The following is a 23,692-nucleotide window of genomic DNA, read 5'->3' on the forward strand; positions in this document are numbered from 1 at the left end:
CAGGAGATTTCTCTTTACTTATTTAAAGTAACATCTCTGGTGAAATTTACATGATCGTCCGCTTTCACTCGCATCACAATAGAACGTCGACGCACGAGCGACGTTCTTTTCATTGGGGGACACGAAATTGTTGAGTTTCAATATTATTTCATCTTCGATTAAATTTCAATTCAATCCCGCGCGAGATCGAAAACGGTTCGAACGCAAATTTCAATGGCCGGAGCCAGGTTCACCGAGCACAGTGGAACGATTCGATGACTTTTCCATCGAGCCCCGTGACGACGCGGCGCGTCAAAAAGGGCGGAAATTAAAGAGAATGACAAAGGGAAATCGATGAATCCTTTGCCACGTCGGGCTTGGCCAATCGACTGGCTGCGTAGAAAACGGGAACACAGGGATGAAAACGAGACAACGGTGAAAATGACACGGAAAGCCGACGGGGTTAGTGGATTAGTCAAACGTAATTTCGCGCCCGTTCAAATTTTACGTGCTATATCGTCACTGAAACGACCAAAAAATTCCAAACCGGATGATTACCAAATTTCCAAACTGTCGATTAATTATCCGCTACACTCTGTGCTTTCTAAATATTGCATTCCAACAACAGGACAAAATGTACAAAAAATTTACAATATTCGCTGAAAGACAAAATTATCATAACAATGCATCAAACACGAAAACAGAACGGAATATAAGAAATGTATTTATAAAAAAGTTGAATGTTTTCTTCCAACGTACGCACATGTAGAGTGCAGACACAGCCACGCGAGTATCGTACAGACCCAGCATCCGGCTGAGACGATACATCACGTGGAATCGAAGTCACGAACACCTCGGAACACCCTATCGCGCGTAATTAATTTAGCAAAGAGCGGTAAACTGGATATCCGTGATAATTCCGTTCCCGCTACGCGAGATCCCCGCGATAATGAGTCAATCACGTTAAGGCCGTTCGTTACTCTGGCGTAACCACTACCCCTTTGAAACCAGGCGCACGACCGCCCACCCCTCGGCTCCGTCTCTGTCTGTCTTAATCCCGTGTCTCCGCCTGTAAATCTATTTCGACCGATCGATTAACGTCGCCCGTATCAATCCCTTACGGCCGATGGATTTGTCCGGAACTACATTTGGTAATTGAAAACCGTGGATACGCGAGCGGTCCGTGGCCGGGGTGCGAATCCAATCGACGGGATCTGGGCTCAAACCAAACACTCGAAACGAACCGCGGCTGTCCTAGGTGATTTTTAGATGAATTTGCAAATGGAAAAAGGGGTTTCCGTGGTATTTCGCGTGAGATTCGCAGAGGGTGCCAGAGGGTGGTCGAAAGGGGTAGGTTAATTTAGGCTGAATTGGCTTGCGGATTTGGGTGTTAAATGTTCCCTGCGTTGGTCCTCGAATATCGCACTAGATTATGCAAATTCGTTCCATTTGCACCTTTTTGTTTTTATAATTACGTTTTTATTCATTCGTTTATGCGAATTACTGTTTACAATTTAAACGAAGCAATTGTATTTGCGTTTCCTCAAGAAGTCCTGATTTTTAATTGAATTAGAAAATAGAAGAGAAAAATCAATGTGGACAGAACTTCAGCACTCGTTCAAAATAAGGTAGCTCTAAAATTCCACTAAAAATTTCATCAAATCATTTCTCGCCCCCTTTCCTAACCTGAATCAACCCTCGCCTTCAACACTCCCAAGCAAATCACCCGGCTTTCTTTTTCATCCCCCGGTTTCCCTAGTCTAACGGCGTGCTATTTTTACGATCGTAGAATATAATTAGTTCTGTAATTGGATCCCCCGGGGGAAACACGGCCGCGAACGTTTCACCCCCTTGGGTAAGCCCCGCGTGGAACCTCGGAACACAGGTCCAGCGTGCAGTTATGTACGGGGGCTTATAGATCTAGCGGGCTGGCGGCGGGGCGGCGGTGTACACATCGTTCATTCCGAGCGGCGCAATTTGCCTCGCGAGTGGACTTGCGTAATTCACGAAATGGGTAAACCGCGTCCGGAATAGATCTCGATTTACTGTTCACGCTCCATCTTGAATGGATCCCGGTTACGGCGGTCGCGCGAATAAAAACCAGCCTCGTTTAGCTCTCCCTGCCCCGGTAATTCGAACGTTCCGATCGTTTTGAATATAGATTGGTTGTTTAAGGGGGGTACGTGCCCCGGAAGCGAGCGAACTCTTCGCTCCTCGAGAGGGTTTCCCTTTTTTTTTTTTAACGCCACGCCTGTAGCCGATTGAAATGTTCGCCAGTATTTTTATTCGCGCGATATACGGATTTTATTTTTCGCGACTTCGAATAACAGAATCGCGCGCATTATTTATGCAGAGATACCACGAGTACCTCGGTTGAGTGTTGCGCTCGCTCTTCAGGCGAGAGAATTAGTGGACGAACTTTCACGTCTAGAGTAAATTTTCAATTAGGACCGCGCATCGTTCAAACTTGTTTATCCAATCACTTTGGGGAGCAACAATCAGAGAAATTTCGACCAGTCTCTCTGACCCAGATTTCACCGGGAACGTCTCTCTAGAACCGAAAGCTCGGGCAGCCTGGCTCGAATGGCGTCAGAATCGATTCCACGCGACGTCGATCTGATTACATCGGCCATAAGCGGCGCGTTACTCAAACGATCGCTAATCCCGACGTATATTACGGATCGCGCTTTAAACGTTCCCACTAATTATTGCCACGCACGCAAATCGTATATGTTAACATCACTCTCCGTACCCGCGAATATACTGTTTCGTGAATACACCGTGGAAAATTCGTACGTCCCTAAACAACGCTGTTCCTCAAGCTTGCGCATGGACTTCATTTTTAAATGCCCACGAATATGAGACAAAAATACGAGAATCGTTCCACGATGTGAAACAATTCAAATATCGAACCATGTAACCATTTATATCCACCCTGATAATATTAATTGAATTTCACGTTTTGGACTCTCTTTAACTTAATAAGTGGAGCATGCGCTCGAATCTATGGGGTTGATAAAAGAAGAAAGTAACGTATCTGGAAGTTACGAAATTTAATTCGAAACTTGGCGCTAGTCAGAGATTTCATGTATTTGTACACTTGTGCAGAAGAACAATTGTTGTATCCAAGAAAGAGAGCGCGCGCTTAAAGGGAGGCGCTTCTTCGACGGTGATTACCATTTCCGGTGCGAGGATGGGGCTGAGGGCGCGCGATGATGTTCGAACGAATGCACCTTCCGACAAAGTCGCATTGTCCGCCGGGTGAACGGGTCTGGCACAATGGGAGCGGTTCCTTTTAATGAGACGCTGGTTAAGGGAGAAACGATAGACGGCGGAAGGGACCAAGGGTGGAGAACCAGTACAGGGTGTTCCACAAACAGTAAAACCGAACATAAATCCGATCTTACAGAGGCAGACTAAAAATCATCGATCAATCGAACCAGTACAGGAGTCCTTGAAAAAAAACTACCTTTACTTGACTTCACGCAAAAATTTTCCATCCATTTTCTCCAAGCACAAGAGTCGATTCTGACACGATCTCGAAATATACAACGATTACAAGAACCAGTATCCAACTATGGAAACAAGAATCTAACTATCCCATCAAACTGAAGATTTCCAGTCTGCTGAACCCAGAAAACGAACCTAAACCGTTTCCTACGTCCTTTCAAGGCTTTCCAAGCCGTTTCACCCTCCCCCAACCGAGGACAGCCCTACGACCGTGCCCTGGCGATGCAAGACAGCCGGTACGCCAGGATCGGTCGCGCACAAAGAGACAGAAACGCCTAAGGACAGAAGAGGAATCGTCTCGTAAGCGTTCCGTCGTAGCGAGCTTTCATTCACAGATCGGAGAATAATATCCTGACGTGGAGGCGAGGGTATCGCTCGCCCAGCGAAGAATAATTCTCGCTATTAGCTCGAAGCGGCACAATGCACGCGACCCGGCCCGCCAACAATAAACAAAGACGTAATTATGGCACACCTCCGCAGGGTCGTCGTCGGTGTAGAATTCCGGTCTTAGCGTCTTTCGCCTCCCCCGTCTCTTGCCCCCCTCTCTCTCTCTCTCTCTCTCTCTCTCTCTCTCTCTCTCTCTCTCTCTCTCTCTCTGCCATCCGTTGTCTACCCTCCACGGTCGATCCAGCCGAGAAACAGGTATACCGCCACGGAGTCTACCCTAATTCTCGAGGTGTCGCCCGTAAGCGGTGCCAGGCGTCCGAGACGCGCGTAATCTCGCGTTCCCATGCCGTTCAGACTCTCACGGCTGCCGTTGCCGAGCGGAACCGCGCGCCCAACGTGTTTCGCGGGTGCTCGACGGTCCTCGAGATTGATTAAACCGCGTCTACGATAGGCGTTTCAGGGGATCCTTGGCGCAAAGTGCTGGGGACACGTTCTGGCCTGGATGACTGCGGCTGTTGTGCCAGTGCGCCCTGTGGTTCGCCCTGTTGCCTATGAAAATTTCGATCAGATGAACTTTGCCGATTCTTGATGATCGACGTCTTCGATTCTGGCGGTTGAGGGTTCTGTGCTATTTTTCTAAGGATTTTTGAACGTTATTTTACGTTGAAGGGGTAGAAAAAAGATGGCACTTAACTGATCGAGATTTCTCGAAACGCTTTCGTTTAGATGGTGAATTTATGGCACTTTAGGAGAATGGAAGTTAAATTGTCAATTGCTGTTATTACAACACTCGGTGTAATGTATGCGACACGTCGTTGGGTGGGACGATAAACATTTTGCCGTCCAGCGATTTAGGTTCGAGTAATTGCTGGGTATATGTGTACCGGTTGGTACTAATCAGGGCTAGAATTTATTGCCGAGAAAGTGAACATTGTATGTCGTACTAGCTCTGGTTTGCCGCTTGTGGTGTCGGAGAATGTTGGACTTTCGGATCCGTAGAATATATACAATGGCGTGTTCAGTATGTTACAAGCAAGACACGAGCGCAGTATAGTTGTTCTGAACTCGTACCACGTGTATACGTCAAGTCAAGAGTTAAGCTGAATTTGTGCAACGGTGGTCAATTGTTCTACGGGAGACACAGTCCAATTTCAAAATTGTCATTCGCGTAAAATAATAATGTACGATTAGAGATTTCAGCTTAGATTCGATTTACTTAATTTAATTAAATTCGTTATATGTCTGAGAGATATAAAAGATAAGGAAGATTCAAAAGAAGAAAAAATCATTCGATAGATGAATTAATTAAAATTCCTACTCTTAGAGTAGGTTGAGGAATTCCTGTTCTTCCTCTGATTGTTTTCTATCCTTGGTCATCCGTTACTTGTTCCGTCATTAGTTGAAATCGTACGATAAATAATGTACGATCCCAGTCATCCAATAGTAGCTTGCAATCTTCCAACGAACCAGCGTAGACGTTTTTAACGAACACAGTCGAGCACTTTTCACCCAGTAGGACACAACGATTCCGTAGAACGGAGGGAGAACGGAAAAAGTTGCCAACAAGGCGTACAGCTTCTCTTTTCATTCCTTCGAATGCGAACAGACCAAAATTGTATACCAGCTTGCGACCCGTAAACAGAAATGAAATTCAAGAAGTGTCTTTTATTAAGGAAGTTCCATCCGCGATAATTTCTTAATGCGAACAAATAGACGTTCGGTATCAGAACAGTTCCTGTTGCAATTTTCACGGAATTCTACAGTCTTTACATTCTTTATCATTTTTAAATTGAGAACTTTTATTGTGTAGCAACAAAGACCTATGATATAAAAAAAATATATATATATCAATATATATATTCTGCAATATAAACGACATTGGGAGAAAAACAGTTTCCTGTTTTGTGGCGGGGCCGAAATTCCATATATCGAGTCGGGTATAATCCTGTCCGAATTTCCACCCTTATCGGAAACGTATAAACCGGTCGAAGAGTAACCGGAAGAGGGATACGGTGATTCCAGCATTCTTCTGCGCGGCTGCGAAATTTAATAGAGCCAACGAAATTCGCGCGATATTTCAGCGTCGAGGGAACCATAAAACGTGCGAGCCTTTTACGAGAAAACGGCGCCTGTTTAAATGGCTATGCGATCTCGATCTTTGGCCAGACTCGACCACCGCGCCGAAAAATATCTCCAGTTATACGTTCAGTTAAAGTATCCTGTAATAAATAGACGAATCTACGATAGAGAAAAAATAGAGAAATAATCGGATTCTAATTTACTCCCAACGTATACACGCGCGATAACCGAACGTGTCGTCGATATGAAAATAGAGAAACATTTGATAACGATAGAGGTGGGTAAATCGAAATAAAATAGAAAAAGGGACGATACGTGGGCAGGGAATGAGAAACGGGGAGAATAAATAAAACTAGAAGTGGATAAAACACAAAAGGGAAAGCAAAGGGATAAAAACGCAATAAAGAAGGAAACAGAGGAAAAAGTAGAAAGGCACTGGTGGGAGAGATACACTCGAACGTTATTCGAGAACCAAAGCGTTGGAGGAAAAGAGATTTATACGCACAAAGGGAGGAAAAAGTAGGAACAGGTACAAATTACAAAAGAATGGAAAAAGCCACCAGAAGAGTAGAAGAATTTATGAAAACAGAGAAACACATTTTTCTACCCTCGCCAATAGCGAAACAAAAAGCTCGGGAAATAAGAACTTGGTAGAAACAATGAAACTTCCAAAGGATGATTCGGGGTGTTTAAATCCAACGGGACAACGATTCGATGCTTCTTGAAAAAATAATAGTTCTCTTACTAGCACGGCGCTATTGAACCAAGAGATAATGGAACGAGCAGATTGACGTACACGCGACAATAAAAAGGATCCATAAAAATTCGTATAACGTGGAGCAGAGATATAGGCATAAACAGGAACGAGCGTAGGGGGCAGGGACATTGAACGGAGAATGGTCGGATGCCAAATCTCGCGAGCTCACTGTAGGACGCGACGCGCTGGTGCCTGGGCAGGGTCTGGCAATAAATAACGTAAATTGAAAACTGCAGGGAATAAAGAGAGGGAATAAAACCGCAGCCAGGTTAAGTACAGTTGCACGTGAATATCGGTGGATCCAGTTCCTCTGGTTGTCGGGGTGCGCGTCCGTTTGCGCGACCGGTCACTCCACCAAGGCCAGGAATACCGAAACGAATATCTGCGCCCCGCTGCACCGCGACACTTCAACGATTTTACGTTCTTTGAACGTGGTCACGTATCGTTCTGATTGATTCGAACGATCGAGCGCGGAGAGGGAGGACCGTGACCCGCGTTTCGACGGCGGATTCGTTTAATTTCGAGATGAAAAGCTCGATTTTTATTGGTCCGTTCTTTGGAAAGGCAATATATGTTTGGAGGACAGGGGAGTACAGCGCCAGGACCAAATGAATTCCAACGGAACCGCTTCCTTTTTTGCCCGTCACCATTGTCGAGTCACGCGAACGAACTATCGAGAAGCCATCTTCTCCCATTTCCCTCGATGAAACAGAGGGGTTGGAGAGGTGGCCTTGGACAGTCGAAACTCAGTGCACTGCTGTATAGTCGAGCGCTTTCTATGTTGCGCATCGACGTCAGCATCGATAGTGTCCCTACTTGTTAATCGGAAAATTTCGTGATTTCCTCTTCGCGACTGTAGGTGTTGTTGATTTTTATTATTAAGGAATGGACAGGCCGTGCGATGGTATCTCGATGGAGCGATTAAACAACAGGGTCCTGTCGCAGCGCGGGTTAACGCGTAATTATTTGTAGGGGACGTCGGTTCGGTAAATAGTTGGTAGTTGATACGTCAAACAGACGGTATTTGTCGCGATCATTTGTCAGCAGCTGGAACCGGTCGATCTATCGTGTGTACGTACGCTTAGCGAACGAGCTTCGCCAACGGACGTTTACACGGCGAATTATCCGCACGGACGTGTAATTTAAAAATAGCGACACTTCCTGCCAATTAAAAAGGAGTTCTTTTAATGATCGTATCAGGGAATGCATCTCGTTACTCGTCTTCTAATTGCGTTCACCGTAAACCAGTCGAGATCCAACGGGAATCGTTGGATTGTCTATTTAACGGTGTAAAGTCTGCACTTTGTTAAAAAACGCCAAGCCCATAGGAAACGAAACATTAGAGAAACAACTCGAAACTTTATCTAGGATGGGAAAAACCGCGCACGAGAAGGATCGAGTAAATTGGCTTTCATCGCATCATCGTGGAAAGATCGGTTCTTTTGGTGAATCGATTTCCGTCAATCGACTCCCATACGAGATCGAATTACACGGTGACCAATGCTCGATGCATCGCACCGTGCAAGCAACGCGCACCTCGCGTCTGTTCTCGCAAACGCGCTCGCCCACTTTTTTTTTTTTTACCCCTCCCCTCTCGATTTTTGCGTTTTATTCAACCGAGGCCTGCGTGCATGCCCAATCGTGCAACGCGACGGCGGCCATTTCTCCGCGCTCATATTTTTTCGAGCCCCTCTTCCGTTTGTTTATTAATGGAAACGCGGCGAGCGTTGCCGCCGCATTCCCTCGGAAAGAAATGCCGCCTTCGAATGGCCGCCAATGCCTCCGCGTTATTCGAGCAGATTCTTGCGTGGAACCAGCCTGCCCCGCGTGGAATTCTTTCGGTGCCTGGCGTCACGGGGGTTAAACGAGCTGGCCGTCTCAGAAGCTTTAGCATTCGTTTCGATCCGATTAATTTGTTCTTCGAACCGCTTCGAATTCCTTTTTTCTCTCTCTCTCTCTCTCGTGGTTCGTTAACACTGTGATTGGCGTCCCAGGTGTCTTGTATAATTCCAGCTTTTTAGTCGAACTAATATTCGAGACGAGAATCCTTCGAGCTCCCTTAAACAGAGGTGAAATAATCGAACAAGACCGCGAGCGTCGTACGTACATGGGCTTCCTGGTTGTTCGCCCGTTCCGTATCCTTTCCGAGAGCAGGCTAATGGTTTAATCCTAACACGGATGTTAACCAGATTACCGTCCAACGGGGAAGGGCGTGCGGGCAGCCGCGCTTCGTACACGTTCCGTGCGGTCGCCGCGGAACAAATTAGCCGCGATTACCTGGATAACGGGAAAAAGGGTCGAACGTCGCGATTCACGCCGCCAACGGCCACGATGGCTGCCTTCTGCAATTTTCTGCTACGTCGCTCCCTTCTACGCCACCCTTGCCCGGATTGTTCCAACCTCGGTCTCTTTGCCTTGTCGCACGGTGTCGTACACCCGCTCTGCGCCTCGATGCCCTCTTTTTGTCGCAGCAGTTCTCCCAGCGATGGACGACGTTCCCTTTTCTCGCGCTGAAAAAACATTTCGACGATAGAAACGAGAATTTTTCAGCGGTGAATTAGTCGAACGGTACGAAGAGGGACGAGGGGATGATACGCGAGATGCGACGATTTAATTCGCTTAAATCGTGGAATTAAATGAATTGTATGAATGAAATATTCTTGGGAAATCAGATGGAAATTGATACTGCGCTGTGGAAAAATAACCGGGGCGAAGTGTTGATTTTCGCTCGATGCTAATTAAACGAACGCCACCGCGAGTTTCACGTAATAACCTGGTTACGACGGCAAAGGAAATGAATCTGTTACTGAAACGCGAAAAGGGAAATTCGATCGGTGAATGAAGTTTCAGGAACGTTCCCGTAGACGCGTAATTCATCTTGATCCGTTTCATCCGCGGTGTATACATTCCAGGAACTTCGTTTCGACAAGCGGATTTCATTGGAATTACATAAATGCCGATCTTTCATTTTCGGTAATCAAATCTCGTTACTGGAACGTTTCGCGCATTTATCACGCTTTTAATCGGAAAGCGATAATTCTATAGGGACGAGGCGAAATTTAAGCATCGTCATTTTACTTTCACGAGTTGAATCCGCAGCTCGCGAGCCCCCGACGGCAATTACATTGCCGTCTCTTTTATCTGCTCTCGCAAAACACCGTTTCGATCACTCTCGATCGAAAATGTCGCTTCTCTGACTCTCAATTCGTATACGTACGTTTAACGCAATTATTAGACTAAAAGCCCGCGCGATTAATTACGCGCATAATTAACCATCGCCACGATCCATCAAATATCAATATGTTTACCATTATCGCTCTCATAGAAAATAATATTTAAATAACACGCGCCGAATCATCCCCATAAAACTCTATTTCGCTCATAAATACAGTCGTCAGATTTTGTTCAACGCAGCGTGAGTAAATGCCGCGTCGCATTAAAATTCGATCAGAATTCGATCACACCGAATCAGCGTGCCCGAAATTATTCCGTACGCGAAACAAAGTAGCCAGTGATGAGCCTCGTCGTAAAACTTCATCGACGAGAGCAACTGCGCTCTCGCAACCGGAATTCCTACCTTCATCTCCATTCGTCATGAATATCACCGTGTCAAAAAAATTCCACGCATACCCACCCCTTTCATCGCTCCCCGTGAATTTATCGGTGTTTTTTTTCCCTTCCCCCCTCCTCTAGCTCCCTCTTATTTTTTCTTTTGTTTCGTTTTTATTTTACCCGCGACGACGACCACAGAGCGAAGGGCTCGGCTCGGCTCGGCTGGTGCCACCGGCCAGGGTCCACAGATATTATACTACCCCTGAATTATACCGCCATAAAAACGTGATGAAGCGGCCACGGACTGGCAGGGGCCGGCAAATGGCTCGAAAAATCAAAGAGAACGGGAATAATGGTCAACGAACGACCGGATAGGCTAATATATTCGTTTTTCTCGGTACGATTCGCGTTGCTGTCCACCCTATCTGCCCGTCCCTGTAGAGCACTGGGATACGACCATTATTCTTGTCCACGGCGACGCGTTTGATGGATCTCTCGGCGTAGAGTCATGGGAGTCCGTAAATTTCTTCGTTCCTTGTCCGTACTTTGCCCGATCTTTCGTATCCCCTTTGTTGTTCTCTTCTTTTTTCCCTTCTTTTTTGTTTCTTCCATTGTATTTCTTTACTCCTGTAGGAGCGGTTTAAAATAAAAAAGAGGACTAAATTTCCTGGGCAACCAGTTAAATCTTCCTCGAGTCAGAATACATTTCGCGAACCGCCGTTTCGAGATACAAATCGATACGTTGTCTAGCGATAGACAGAAAGATGAGATTACATAGTTCGACGATACATAGATTCCGTTGAGACGCGACTATCTTTCGCGGAAATATGTTCTCGAGGAAGCGAGCGGTGAGCTTCGACGATGAAAGAACAAACTCGACGGAGGAAGCGCGTTTCTTGTTCGCAAGAAACCACGAGGCGGAAGCGGTTCGAGGAAAGAGAACGGGGCACAAATGACTGTCAGCATAGGTGAAGTGAATCTCTCGGAAGGCTTGATGGTACCTTCGCCGAGACACGCGTCAGTTTTTCCCTCGCCTTACTCGGAAATTCATCCCTCACCGTGTAATTACCCACGTGAACAGGCTTACATTGCGATCTACTAGGTTGCTATCACGTTTGCCTCTACACAGCTACGAGAATCACGGTTGTTCTTCAATTATACGAGAAGATCAGTTGCGATCGATATCTGCTGGCCAGACGATTTTAAATAAAGTCTTATTTCTTGTCTCTGACGAGCCAATAATTTTATCCGTTCTAATTGTATCCAACTTCGCGGTAATATTTTATGAACGTCGCGAACCGTTGTATAAATCACACTGATTTATCCGATCTAACCGCTCGCGTTTCATTTCCACAGATGATGAAGCACGGCTGGGACAACTACGTGAGGTACGCCTGGGGTAAGAACGAGTTGAAACCGATCTCGAAGAGGGGCCACAGCGCCAGCATTTTCGGCGCCTCGAACATGGGCGCGACCATCGTCGACGGCTTGGACACCCTTTACATCATGGGTCTTCACGACGAGTTCAAACAGGGCCGCGACTGGATCGCAGAGAACCTCGACTTCGACATCGTGAGTACCCGTTTTCTTTCCTTTACGCATCCCTGATACGTTCATCGAACGATGAAAACGCACGCTCGCTTGGTTTAACGAGAAATACATTCGAAACGGAAGAAAAGGTTTCGATTTTTATGCGAAACTATCGATAAATATCGGGAACGAGACTTTCATTTTCGTTCTGAAAAACCGTCGTCCGCGCTGATCTCCGAATAAACACGAATACATCGAGGGGAACCGTTCGACGCGCGCATCGAAAGCAATTTCATCGAGTTTCCCCACGGTCAGCCTGTAAATCCCGCGCTGAAACGCAGACTTTCGTCCCGTGTGTGCAGACGGGGAACTCGGTTTTTCCACGCCAAACCCCACGGAAATGTGTTTACTCTAGCCAGTGGCCGTAAGACTCCGCGATCCACGCCCCTCGATTCCCCGTCGAGGATGAATTCGAGTCGAGACGGCTGGATGATCCTCGAGAACGTCGGATAACAATTTTAGCCAAGAGTCCTCTCGTAGAAGTGCGAAATATTGGAGACTGGTCGACTGTTGTCGATAGTATTTTTTCACTGTGTCGCGTAGAGATTCCGTCGCATTGACGTATTCATTAAAAAGAAGCAAAACATTTTTTTAATCGTCGAAAAGAGATTTTTACTGTAAACGTGCTCGTTCTACGGATAAAGAAGGTTTGGTTAGATAAAGCGACGAAAATAAGAGCACTCCGTCATCGTGGGAAAGTTCTCACGAGGATTCGAGGTAATCCTTTGAACATCGGGACCATTAAGAGAAAGGAGGACCCAAGAAATATTCCGCGACCTTGACGGACAATGAAAATGTTATCTGCAGAGAATAGGAGCTACCTTGAAGCCCGTTTAATCCTAAGCCAGGCTTGACTACGTTCGCGAATTTCCCGTAAATACAGAAAATACGCGGCTGTCGGATCAGCTCGCATTTTTCTGCCACGCAGAAATGTACGAAACAATCTCCCAACAGATTAAAATAAGTCTGCAATAATGTAACAACGCTATTAATACCCAGCAGAGATATTTCCTAAGAAGTACTCGTCTGATAACCCAGATAACAAAACAACAACGCCAGTATTCACAGCGCATATGCATTTACACTGTCTGCATTTATCCTGAACTAAAATGAACGATAAAAAACTTATTTAAGCTACTTTCTGGTACATTTGGACCCGTTACAAAGATTCATCCACGCAATACTCTTTAAATAACCGCGACATTTTTCACGAAAACCACTTCAGGAAGTACAGAAAGCCCCTGTGAACGCTTTCTGTTGAAAAACCATTGAAAATGCTTCTTGTTCGAAGTCGATATCTCGACCCGTTCTCGAGATACGAACGTTTGAAGTTACACGGGAAGCGGCGCGGCGGAATTATGAATGGCGCGCGAAATTCGGGTGACCCAGATTGTTTCCTGGAAACGCGTACGTCGCGTAGTAACAGCAGTAGTAGTAATAGTAAAAAGCGGCGCTGACTGGGCGTCTGCTGCTGGCCAATGGCAGGGCGTCGCGCGGTCGTGGCGGGTCAGTGAATGGGAGCGAGCGAGAGGACGACGTAAGTACGCGACAAATTACCGCTTCCTTCGCGGGACGATATCTCCGGAACGGATGCTCGTATCGACGCGAAACGAAAGCCATTTTAAAGGGTAGGGCCCGCTGCTTCCAACGGCGCGACTCAGAACGCTCCATCGCGTCCCAGTGAGATTCTGCGCGGCCTTCTTCCCGCAATTTCTTTCCAACGAGTTTCAAACGAGTTTAATCGCGTAATCGAACTTTGACACGAATTGTTGATGGCGTAATCGGGCGTTGCGGAGGTTGTTAACACCCTGGCGTGTAATTACGTTGGATAGATGAGAGATTATGACGGAAACGAGCGAGCTCGAGCTCACTTGGCGAGGCTTTATTGCACGGCACGGTGATGTATGCCGCACGCGAATCTGCGCTGCTGGATTATGCGGCGTTGAATGCGAGTTTTGTAGCGTCGACGATAAAAAAAAGTCGGTGTAAATCAACTCTGGCTTAAGAAGCATAGCGGTGTTAAAGCTTCGATTGAGCTGGGCCAGAGAATCAAGTACGGTAACGGACATTTTCGCGTATTCACGGACACGAACGAGGCGAAACGGGATATTGGGCACGACAACGCGGAAGCACTCCGGACGCACGGGTAGCGAAAAACGAATCGTGGCAGTTTCAAAGAAATTTAATTTCTGTAAGTTCGCGCACCGGCGGCAAGAACAATTTTGTCGAACCCGCCTGCCTTTTTTACCTCCGCGGCGATATTAATATCGACATTCCTTTGTCGACGTTTGTTCTTTCGCTCGGTTGATTAATAAAAATTCCTGGATATAATAAATGGCTCACCCTCCGTGAATATTGAGAAACGTATCTTGCGTCGCACGGTCGCCTCATCCTCTTCTTCGTGCCGTATTTTAAACGTCCACACTTTTCCAATCCGCTGCATCGTAATTGCGCGACCGAGGATCATTTGCTTCCGTTTGTTAAATATTTATTCGCGTTCGCTTTGTCATTCAATTTCTCCGCTATTAAATTTCATACGCTTCAAATTCAATTGGTCAATAGATATTTAAAAGCGTTACTTAATACAATCACTACAATTTCATTAGTTTTCGCAGCCACGCATGTATCTTTTGACAAAAAATTCCACCAACCCTCCAATTGCACCCCGCGATGTTCAACCGATCTAACTTCAGTTCCCAGTTGATACACTCCCAAGTGCACGGAAACAGAATCGATCCTAATTTCCCTCTAACTCGGCTCCGACTACAACCGAAAACACGTCGCAGCCACGCCACCGCTAAATAATAATTCTCCCCCGCGTTAAACGCGAAACGCCAGGGGCACGCCAGTTCGACGCGCGTCGCGTCCTTTCGCGGCTGCAACTAACAATCCAACCGCGGCGGCTGCTCGTTAATTAACCTAATCGTTATGTAAATCAGTGTCCCGGCCGTTCCTCGCGGGGTTCGCGGCATTCAGCGCGAGAGGGAGGCGGACGAGGGATCGCGAGGAGCACCGGGAATAAACTTTGTCCGAGCGTTTTCGTCGCTAGACAACCGGTCCCGTAAGTACCAGCCAGGCGAACTTAGCTCGGTTTATCCGAACTTGGTAACACTCCCGTTACTTCTGCACGGGCGAAACTCTCTCACGGTTATCCAGCCTCCCGTCTCAGACTCTTACCAGCCCCCTCCGTCCGCCGCGCGATCCACCCCCGATGATGATTGTTCCACGAACACCCAGCCTTGGTGTTAGAGCGTATTCCTAAGTGGATAATTTGCTGTATTAACGGGGTAACCACCCTGTCGGCGAAACTGCCGCCTATCGGCCCGCAGCTGTGCCACAGCCGCCGTGAATTTTGTCTCGAGCGACGATTAAAGGCAGAGGACGAAGATCGAATCGCGGAATTTAATCGCGAGCAACGAGAACGTAAACGACTCACGCCTTCAGTTGTGTTCGATCGGCAACGAACGTTCGTTGGGGTAGTAACGCGGGATCGCATCCGATCGCGATCGTTAGAATTCTGATGGGCGAAGAAGCGGGTCTGGCAAGAGTCAAGGGTCGTTTGGACGTGACGGCAGATAGGGGTGAATTGATTAATACACTCGCGGGGGATGGAAGTTTTTGGGCGAGGTTGCTGTTTCAGTTCAGTCGCGACTCGAGAGTTTCAAGTGTTTTTGTTGCTTCGTGAATTTTGTTTGCGGCCTGGGGGAACTTGGGGATGAGAAATTTCGAGCGCAGATTTAATGTACAATGCAGAGTTAATGTTTGTACGATCGTGGTAGGAACATAAATAACAACCAGAGTGAAAAGTTGCAATTTAAAGACAAAGATTTTTTAAACTGCACAGATATTGTTCGAGTTACTGATGTACATCTGAATTTGATTTTAGTTCAGAAAACAATTATTCGTCATCCTGTTCATTTCGTTATTTATGTAGAATATAATAAATCCTTGCGAAATTCCCTCTCATCCGTTAAATTCGATGCAGTGCGGCTAAAGTTCATCGATATAGCAAAGAATAGGTACGCACGAGCGAATTACGTTCCTTAGCTCGCGTTTCTGGAGACGAATCCGCGGCGGTCCTCAAATATTTGGCTTCCCCGCGTAGTATTCCCGGGGGATTTCGATTCCTGGCATGGATAATAGGACGTTAAACATTTTCCTGGTCTCTGCCAACCTCAACTATTTATGGTGGATTCCTAAACGGATAACTTCTCGTATTAGTCACTTCACCGCACTGCAAACTCGTGCGCGGAACCTGTTCCCGTTGCCTCTTGCCAGAATTCCCGGATAATATTTCACACCTGTGCAATTCACTTACCATTCGTCGTGTCAGACTCTTAAGTAAGCTATTACTTCGGGTATCATTTAAAAGCGGAATTCCGCGAAGGGTAATTGCGAGTACAGCGGCGAGGCTCGTCGCGAGCGGTTAGCACTTTCGTCGCGCGTTATCTCGAAACGCGGGCGCGACTGCTCGTCGTAAAAAATGTGAAAATCCTTCTGAATACGCTGTCGGCTTCCGCGCGATGAACGAACAGTCGGGATCCATCGACAAGGCTCGTGTCCCAGAAAAATAGGACCGTTTGGAAAACGGTGAAATCGCGAGCGAATGGTCCACGGAGATACGCCGGCTGGCGGATGGAGGCTTGCTTTTCCGCACTCTGGCCTGACCGCGCTCGAATAACGAGAAAGAGAGAAAGGAACGCGGAGAAAAACAGAGCAAACGAGAGAGAAAGAGAGAGAGAGAGAGAGAGAGAGAGAGACGCAGGATTAAAAAGCAGCGAGCAAAGAGGTCGCTTTGGGTATTAATCTTTTCGTTGGCCGTCCGGTTGCGCGCACCTCGTGCGTCGGCCCGCACGAAATCAATTTCAATGCGGCGCGCGTATGCAAAAAGGGCTCCACGGCCGGCTGAAACGCGGTCTCGAGTGAATACACCCGGTTACGCCGATATATATATTACCCGCCGCGAGATTTATAAAAGAATGAAAACAGTGCCAGCGCGAGGAGCCAGCGCGAGGACGGGAACGGGGTAAGAAGAGGGTTCTGAGGGGAGCGTCTTCCGCGCTCGTACCTCCCTTTCTCTCTCGAGGTGGGAACCGATCGCGAACGGATTATATGGACTGGCCCGCGATTCGGACGGGCGATAAATTCGACGTGGATGCTGCGCTCCGGCCGAACGGCTAAATGGCCGCGGGTTAAAACGAAAAATCCAATCGCATTATACGCTGTGCCGCGGGAGCCCACGCGGATCGGATGAAAACCGACTAATACCAAATATGGTATACCTGCGCGCTCGCATTATCGTTCGTACGTGTTCGAACGCTCGCAGGAAGCAGCAATTTGATTTAACGAACACCCAGAGCAATGGAGAACGGAAATAAATCGGTGTACGAATTGAGTCTTGCGAGCTGAGCGGCGTCAGTTGTTGTTACGAGCGAGACTTCGTATTTTGAACGCGGTAAGGTATTCTACGGATGATAAATACGCGACAGAAGCGCGCGACACAATGGAATGAATAGAAACTTACTCCCCTTTTGTGAAAAATACCTTCGAACGCGTGTATTCTTCGGAAACAACGTTTCGCGACTGGGTCCACTCGCGCGGTTCCTCTTGACGCCAGGCCGCATATTTCGTACACGCATTGTTCCTGGGGACAGTGCGTGCACTAAAGTCGCCGGTGAATTTTTAATGAAGTCCCTTCCCAGTGTGGACCGTCCGTTCTTCGGCGCCTTTGTATCCGACCACGGTCCTGGCGCGCCTCTAAAAAGAGCAACTTATTTTATTCACCGTTCCTTGGAGACACCTACTACCTATCGAGCGTCGACCTTGGTACAATCTTAAAAACATACTAAAATCACGTATACACGTTCGCGAATCTTCTTCCTCTTTCTATTGAATCTTCATTTAAAAAAAAAAAAAGTCCTATACTAAGCTAGCTGAAAAATTGTTCACAATTTAGGTGCGTATGTCGAGAAATGTTCAGAGAGATAAAGAATCACAGCAGACGCGATTACTCGAGCGTTACGCAGCGGGAACTGCCTTGAAACCTCGCGTAACGCGCACCCTCTTCACCCATACCAGCCCACTCGACGAGCATTACCAGCGTTCAACCCCTTAGTAACTGCAGCCCCCTGAAACTGCCGTGATATGCGCCGGAGAGGTATTTATCAGCCGGTTGAAAAGGTTAATCAGGATCACGTCAAACCCAGGCCTTGCGGCGAGGGTTACGGGACCACGGATGGGTAGGCTAATCGCGCAAAAGCTATGGGACACCGTAATATCGCCGACTCCCGGCCAGCGCTGTAATTAGCCGGCGTCTAGCGGCGCGGCGTTCGCGAATCCGCGCCGTGAACGGGGCCAGCAGGCTCGAGCCCTGCTCATCAGCTCTGCTAATCCTCCGTGTGGCTGCTTTAATCAGGACGACTCTTAAAACCAGCCATCAGACCCGGCTCGCGGTGTTTCGTTGATGTTCACAAATTAGCCGCACGATTATCCAGGCGAACGGTCGCGTGTGGCTCGTTCGTTCAATGGGACCACGCGCCACACCGGTAATGAACTTAGCTGGATGGGAGTGCCTGTGACTCGACCAGTTGCACCTCGTTTCCCAGCCATTTCTGGGACAACTCGAGCCTCGTGACGTACACGCGCGATTTTTCTCTTCTAATGGAATTATCGAGGATCTGTAGAGGTACAGCTAAGTATGTATGTCGCAGACAACGATCTCGTAGAATTAAACGGAGAATATTTGCGTGAAATTGCAGGAGCATGAATAAAACATTTCATTGAGTATTTTGATATTTCGAATAACACACTTGTCTCGTGGACACCGTCTGTTCACCGTGTCTCAACGAGGGATTGCGAACCGTGATCGTCCACGCACTCGAATCTCCACTGCCCCCTCGACATTTGCATGACAATTTCAATGACAATTATATGCGTTATTTGTCCCGAATTTCTGTGTCCCCACGTATCGTTGCACGATCGCGACACCGGCCGTAAATCACAACGGCTTGTATACAACGTAGAAACATATAAAAAACCAATAATTCCTGCTGCCAACCCCGTCCCGGTTCGAAGAATACCGCGCGTAAATCAGGATCCCCGTGAAATATCTGAAACTCCGATTCCTCGAGCGCTGGCGCGCATAAGAACCAGGACAGCGCCGTGGCGGAGCGCCGGATGGTGGAAACAACAATCGACCGGTCGTTAAGAAGAATAACGACATCCTCGAGTCGTGTAAACACAAAGGATCAGCCTCTCGATTGATCCCCCCGATGGATTCTCAAAAGGAGTGTCGCGTCGTTTGTGATTCACCATTCGATATCGATACGCCTACTCGCCTCTATCCGCTCCAGCGTAACGCATGATACTTCGCGCTTCGACTATCGTCCCTGCTTTTAGAATTGGTTTCACAGAGTTTCGGAACGACAGGCCAGGTCCTTCGTCTCGTGTCGCAGCTTTATTCGATCGAGATCGTAGGATGCAAGGATTAAAACTACTACAAAAGCTCTTTGTCAAAGAATTGGCAATAATAGCGGCCGTTAGATACAATAGTCAAAAAGATACGCATTATTTGCCTTTGTTGCTACGTTCGTTAGTGACACGCCTAGTCATCGGTTTACTAAACGTGTACAATAAAGCATGAATCAGCACCAGCTTGTCTGGGCAGACCTGACAAGTCTGTCTCAGTGTGCGTAACTGGCTTAAGAGTGGCTCGAGCAAAATTCTAAAGCCGTTTTCGCACGTTCAGACAATGCTGTCAACTATCCCATTATACGTCAGAATTATAAGCAGACTCGAAAACGAGGAATTAAATGAAACGTAGAAACTAATTAATCTCACAACCACGCTATATTTGTTGTCTATACGATCATCGAGAGTGGGTAGGCTCGTAGGTAGTTAGCAAGGACATCGAGAAAGAGATATCGTAACGTCACAGACAATCCTTTATACCAATGGGGGTTCTTGGCTGACAATTTTCCGACGGCTCACAGTGGAACGACGCATAAATCACTGATCTCGTGAAATGGCCGCACAAAACGTTGACGCTCCCTTGATCGGAAAATTACACGGAAGCTCGAAGCGTCAACTCTATTCTTTTTCTATTCTACTAAAGATTAGTATATTGCGAATCGTTAAAACAGCATAAAGCTCGTAGCTGAAGCGCAACAACGGTTCATCGTTATCGGTAAACGAACAGCATAAAACTTCCTTATCGCGAGTTGTAAAGTGCTAAAAATGTTTTACAACAACGCTAAGTAAATCGCGGAACGATATTAACGATAGAACGTTCTTCTCAATGAAATACTGTTACGAGGGAATGTATCACGCATTTCATTAATGATCTATACTCGTTGCACTGTTTATGGATCGCAATAAATTCTTAATTTTGCGAAGACTCCTTTAGAATCGCCTCGTACGTTCGACTGTAAGAGACGAGACATCTTGTAGCGAACAGTATGTGGCCTTCGCGAGACACGAACATTTTTAAACGTTTACATTTCGTACGTTATATTGGGCATATTGTAACAGTTAAATATTATCAAATCAATTTCGTTACCTGAATTATTTTCGACGATTAATGCTTCTTTGCTCAGGCACTGCTCGAAAACATTCATCGTGCCTGCGTTGTCATTGTTCCGAGATACGAAGCCTTTGATCCATTTATTTTTGTGCGAAGAATATCAACTGGATCAGAGCATGAGATGAAAGGTCTGTCGCGAAGTCCACGTTGGGTTTTGAAATACTGTTATAGCAAAACTTCTGTCCTCCACAGTTATTCTATATTCAAAGATACTTACGTACGTAGCAATCCTTGATTTTAAACAGTGGTTTCACGTTGGTGCACCATTCCTTTCAAGTGTTTCCTCAACAGTGTATCCTTCATGAATTCGTATCAGAAGTATCATCCATCTCGCAAAACTGGAGTAATGTACACCACCATGTGCGAACAATCGTCGAAACAGCACGAGAATGCAATTTGTTCGAGGGTAGAACGTGTACTGAGCAGAAAACTGTAGGCAGCAATTGCAAGCACGCCTGCGCGGTCTGAAGAAACGCGGGAGACATCTGAAACAGTGCAACTGTTGCTGTGAACGACCATCTGTTTACGCAATAAGTTATTTAATACGCTTGACACCACGCACGATCGATACTACCTCTAAAATGAATTATTTTTCTTTTTTTTTTTTACTCAACTTGGAAGCAAAGGGGTTGAACGACACCCCCGCAAAATTTCCCGTCAAACGTTCACCAGCGTTTGAACACCATGGATTTCTTTGAAAACGAATACTACAACAGTACTCGACAACTTCTGCTTCTTACTGGATTGTGGCCGTATAAAAAGTCGAAGCTAGCTCTTCTCTATAGTGGCTATATTTTAATTCTTCTTCTGACTCTTCCGGTTTCTCTGGTATCTATTATTTTGTTGATCAGTGTGACCTTCTTCGTACACGCGTTCGTTTCCAAGTAATGATTTAAATTGAACAAAAGTTAATTAAAATCCACGTTGAAACTTTAAATTATTTAACTTGTACCCCTTGTCTGAGACGAAGGCATTACGAGCCACCGGTTATTACAGATAATTGCAATTGTCCATACGGAATCCGATTTTAAGGAAATTCTATCCAGCTGTGCTTACGTGATCGTATCATTAATATTCATAGTAGAATATTACAGCTTTTGCCTGCAACCGAAAAAAGTGAGTAACGCGAATACGCGATCGACGACGGAAAACTGCAACGCTTTAACGATATCCGTTTGAAAACGCAGATCAGGATGCTGTTCGAATGCATCAAACGCGACTGGAACGATGTCCAAGGGAACGAGGACGAACTGAACATTTTGAGAAACTGCATGAGCATTGCGAGACAGTGCACAATTTTCTGCGCAAGTATATTTGTGTCACGAATGGATATATGTATAGACAAGTCAAACGTACGCTTCTCTTTGATAATAATTTCTAGAATAATGCTAACCATCGTTGTAATCATTCCAGCGGTAATGACTTTGACTGTAATCACATTTGCGATGGCTCACCTCCTGCCAGTGCTACTCGATGTAGTGGTGCCTTTAAACGAGTCTCGACAACGCGAATTAATAGTACCAATCTCGCTCTTCTTCCATCGAAACAGTTTTACTTTTAAGTTTCTTTACCTGATGACTGTTGGCATTTTCGGAACATATGGAATAATAACCGCTGAAACTACTTTTGCACTTTTGGTACGACATTCCTGTGGATTACTGAAAATTACGAGGTAAGAAGTGCCAAGAGCACAGAATTATACCAACACTTATCGGGACTTCTTTTTCACTTTCCAGTTACAAAATCGAGCATTCATTAGATTGGGACGAGAATCAAGTTTCTAGTAGACACAAACGTACCGTAATTTATTTGAGGATAATTGATATCATAGACATGCATAAACGAGCCCTCGCGTTAGTATTTTGAAGTCTGTAATGTACAGCCCTTTTACTCGTTTCTGCACATATTCGATTACGTGTTTGTCGATTTTTCATATTTTATTAAAGGTTTCTGGAGAACACATTGAATACTTACCATACATGTTACATATTTATGGTTTTCCTCGGTATTTGCTCGCTTATTCTTAATTTGTTTCACGTAAGTCACACCATGGTTAACGTATTCAGAACGATTTTACGTATTTTTGTTACTCGCATTTTGTGATATTACCCGTGTCGTATTTCGTTCACAGGTCTTTCAAGCATTACTGGTATTACCGAATTTAAAGGAATTTCTAATAATTCTCATGTTTACTGTCACTCACTTTCTTCTCTGTGCTTTACCTAACTACAGCATACAGAATGTCATAGACCATAATAGGGACATTTTCGTTCAAACGTAAGTCTTTTCGTCCACTGTCTCCGTTTCTTTACAGCAGTGCAACTCTGCTAAATATTACTGGAAAAATGAACATTTTTCTAGTTATTTCGTAAAATGGTACGAGACACCTGTATCCATACAAAAGTTGTATTTGTTCTTGATGCTAAAAACGACAAAAGATACAAAAATAATTCTTGGTTTATTCGTTCCATCGGTGGAGGGTTTTTCCAAGGTAATAAAATTGTTTAAAATAATTTTATTTCGTGTTAAAAACCAAGTGCATTGATTTCTTCTAGCTTATGAATATAACGTTCAGCTACTTTATGGTACTCTGCTCCACTCGAATGGGAACGTAAGAAATGTTCTAAGCACAATGAAATAAACATCATTCTAATTAAAGAGAAGAAAGTTAAGAATAGCGAATATTCACACCCTTTCCGGAAGGTCAAGTTTCTCAGCCGTAACGCGTTCATTGTGTCACAGAGGCATATCGATTTTCCCTGACACGCTGTCTCCCTCATGGTACACTTTCGCATCCCCTCAGAAACAATCGATATTTTTACCATGAGTAAAGCACCCCTTTCTCTACAAATTTCTCTGGCACATTTTTCCCCCTTTCACCAAGATTGCACCAAAATTACTAGTATTAAGAATTGTTAATAACAGTTAGTTCATGTTGGTCGTTGCTTCGATATTATTCAGCTTTAGTGCGTTATGTGTCACAAATGAATAATCAACAACAAATCGTATTCTTAAAAAGCGTCACAAGGTATACTTCTTTGACAATCTCAAACACGATCGTTTCGCTTGCATTCCTTAAACCCTACCAATCTTACCCTCTCGCGACTATAAAGCACCTGACGCCCTGCGTTCGAACTATCGTCGACCTATTCGTCTTTTCGTAGAATGGGTACAGAGAGATTTGAAACGAAGGATCAGATCCTTCATCTCATATCACAACTCCATTCGATCTGTGTCCTAGGATGCCTGGGTTAAAA

At 45.8% G+C, this 23,692-nt stretch overlaps 2 protein-coding genes across 6 annotated transcripts in view; both read left to right on the plus strand.

The window, feature by feature from the left end:
- Nucleotides 1-23,692, plus strand: part of Alpha-man-ia (alpha-Mannosidase class I a) — a 430,149-nt gene that overhangs the window by 356,909 nt on the left and 49,548 nt on the right. For all 5 annotated transcript variants that reach the window (XM_076910409.1, XM_076910412.1, XM_076910413.1 and 2 more), the window contains one exon: nucleotides 11,621-11,836. In XM_076910409.1, the coding sequence (XP_076766524.1) occupies nucleotides 11,621-11,836 (216 nt within the window). The remainder of the gene's footprint in view (nucleotides 1-11,620; nucleotides 11,837-23,692) is intronic.
- On the plus strand, nucleotides 20,782-23,690 carry LOC143433131 (uncharacterized). Its single transcript, XM_076910276.1, has 9 exons — nucleotides 20,782-20,867; nucleotides 21,482-21,551; nucleotides 21,623-21,743; nucleotides 21,849-22,107; nucleotides 22,172-22,235; nucleotides 22,567-22,712; nucleotides 22,797-22,926; nucleotides 22,991-23,046; nucleotides 23,600-23,690. Exons 1-9 carry the CDS (start codon nucleotides 20,782-20,784, stop codon nucleotides 23,688-23,690), a joined length of 1,023 nt encoding a protein of 340 aa, XP_076766391.1.

Source organism: Xylocopa sonorina, chromosome 2, assembly GCF_050948175.1.
Source record: "Xylocopa sonorina isolate GNS202 chromosome 2, iyXylSono1_principal, whole genome shotgun sequence".
Taxonomy (NCBI): Eukaryota; Metazoa; Arthropoda; class Insecta; order Hymenoptera; family Apidae; genus Xylocopa; species Xylocopa sonorina.

Excerpts from the sequence above, each read along its gene's own strand:
- LOC143433131 (XM_076910276.1), top strand. The coding sequence starts at position 20,782 with ATGTACACCACCATGTGCGAACAATCGTCGAAACAGCACGAGAATGCA. Across the intron at positions 21,552-21,622 it reads TTTGCCTGCAACCGAAAAAA|ATCAGGATGCTGTTCGAATG; the intron begins GTGAGTAACGCG and ends TTGAAAACGCAG. Across the intron at positions 23,047-23,599 it reads TGCTCCACTCGAATGGGAAC|AATGGGTACAGAGAGATTTG; the intron begins GTAAGAAATGTT and ends GTCTTTTCGTAG.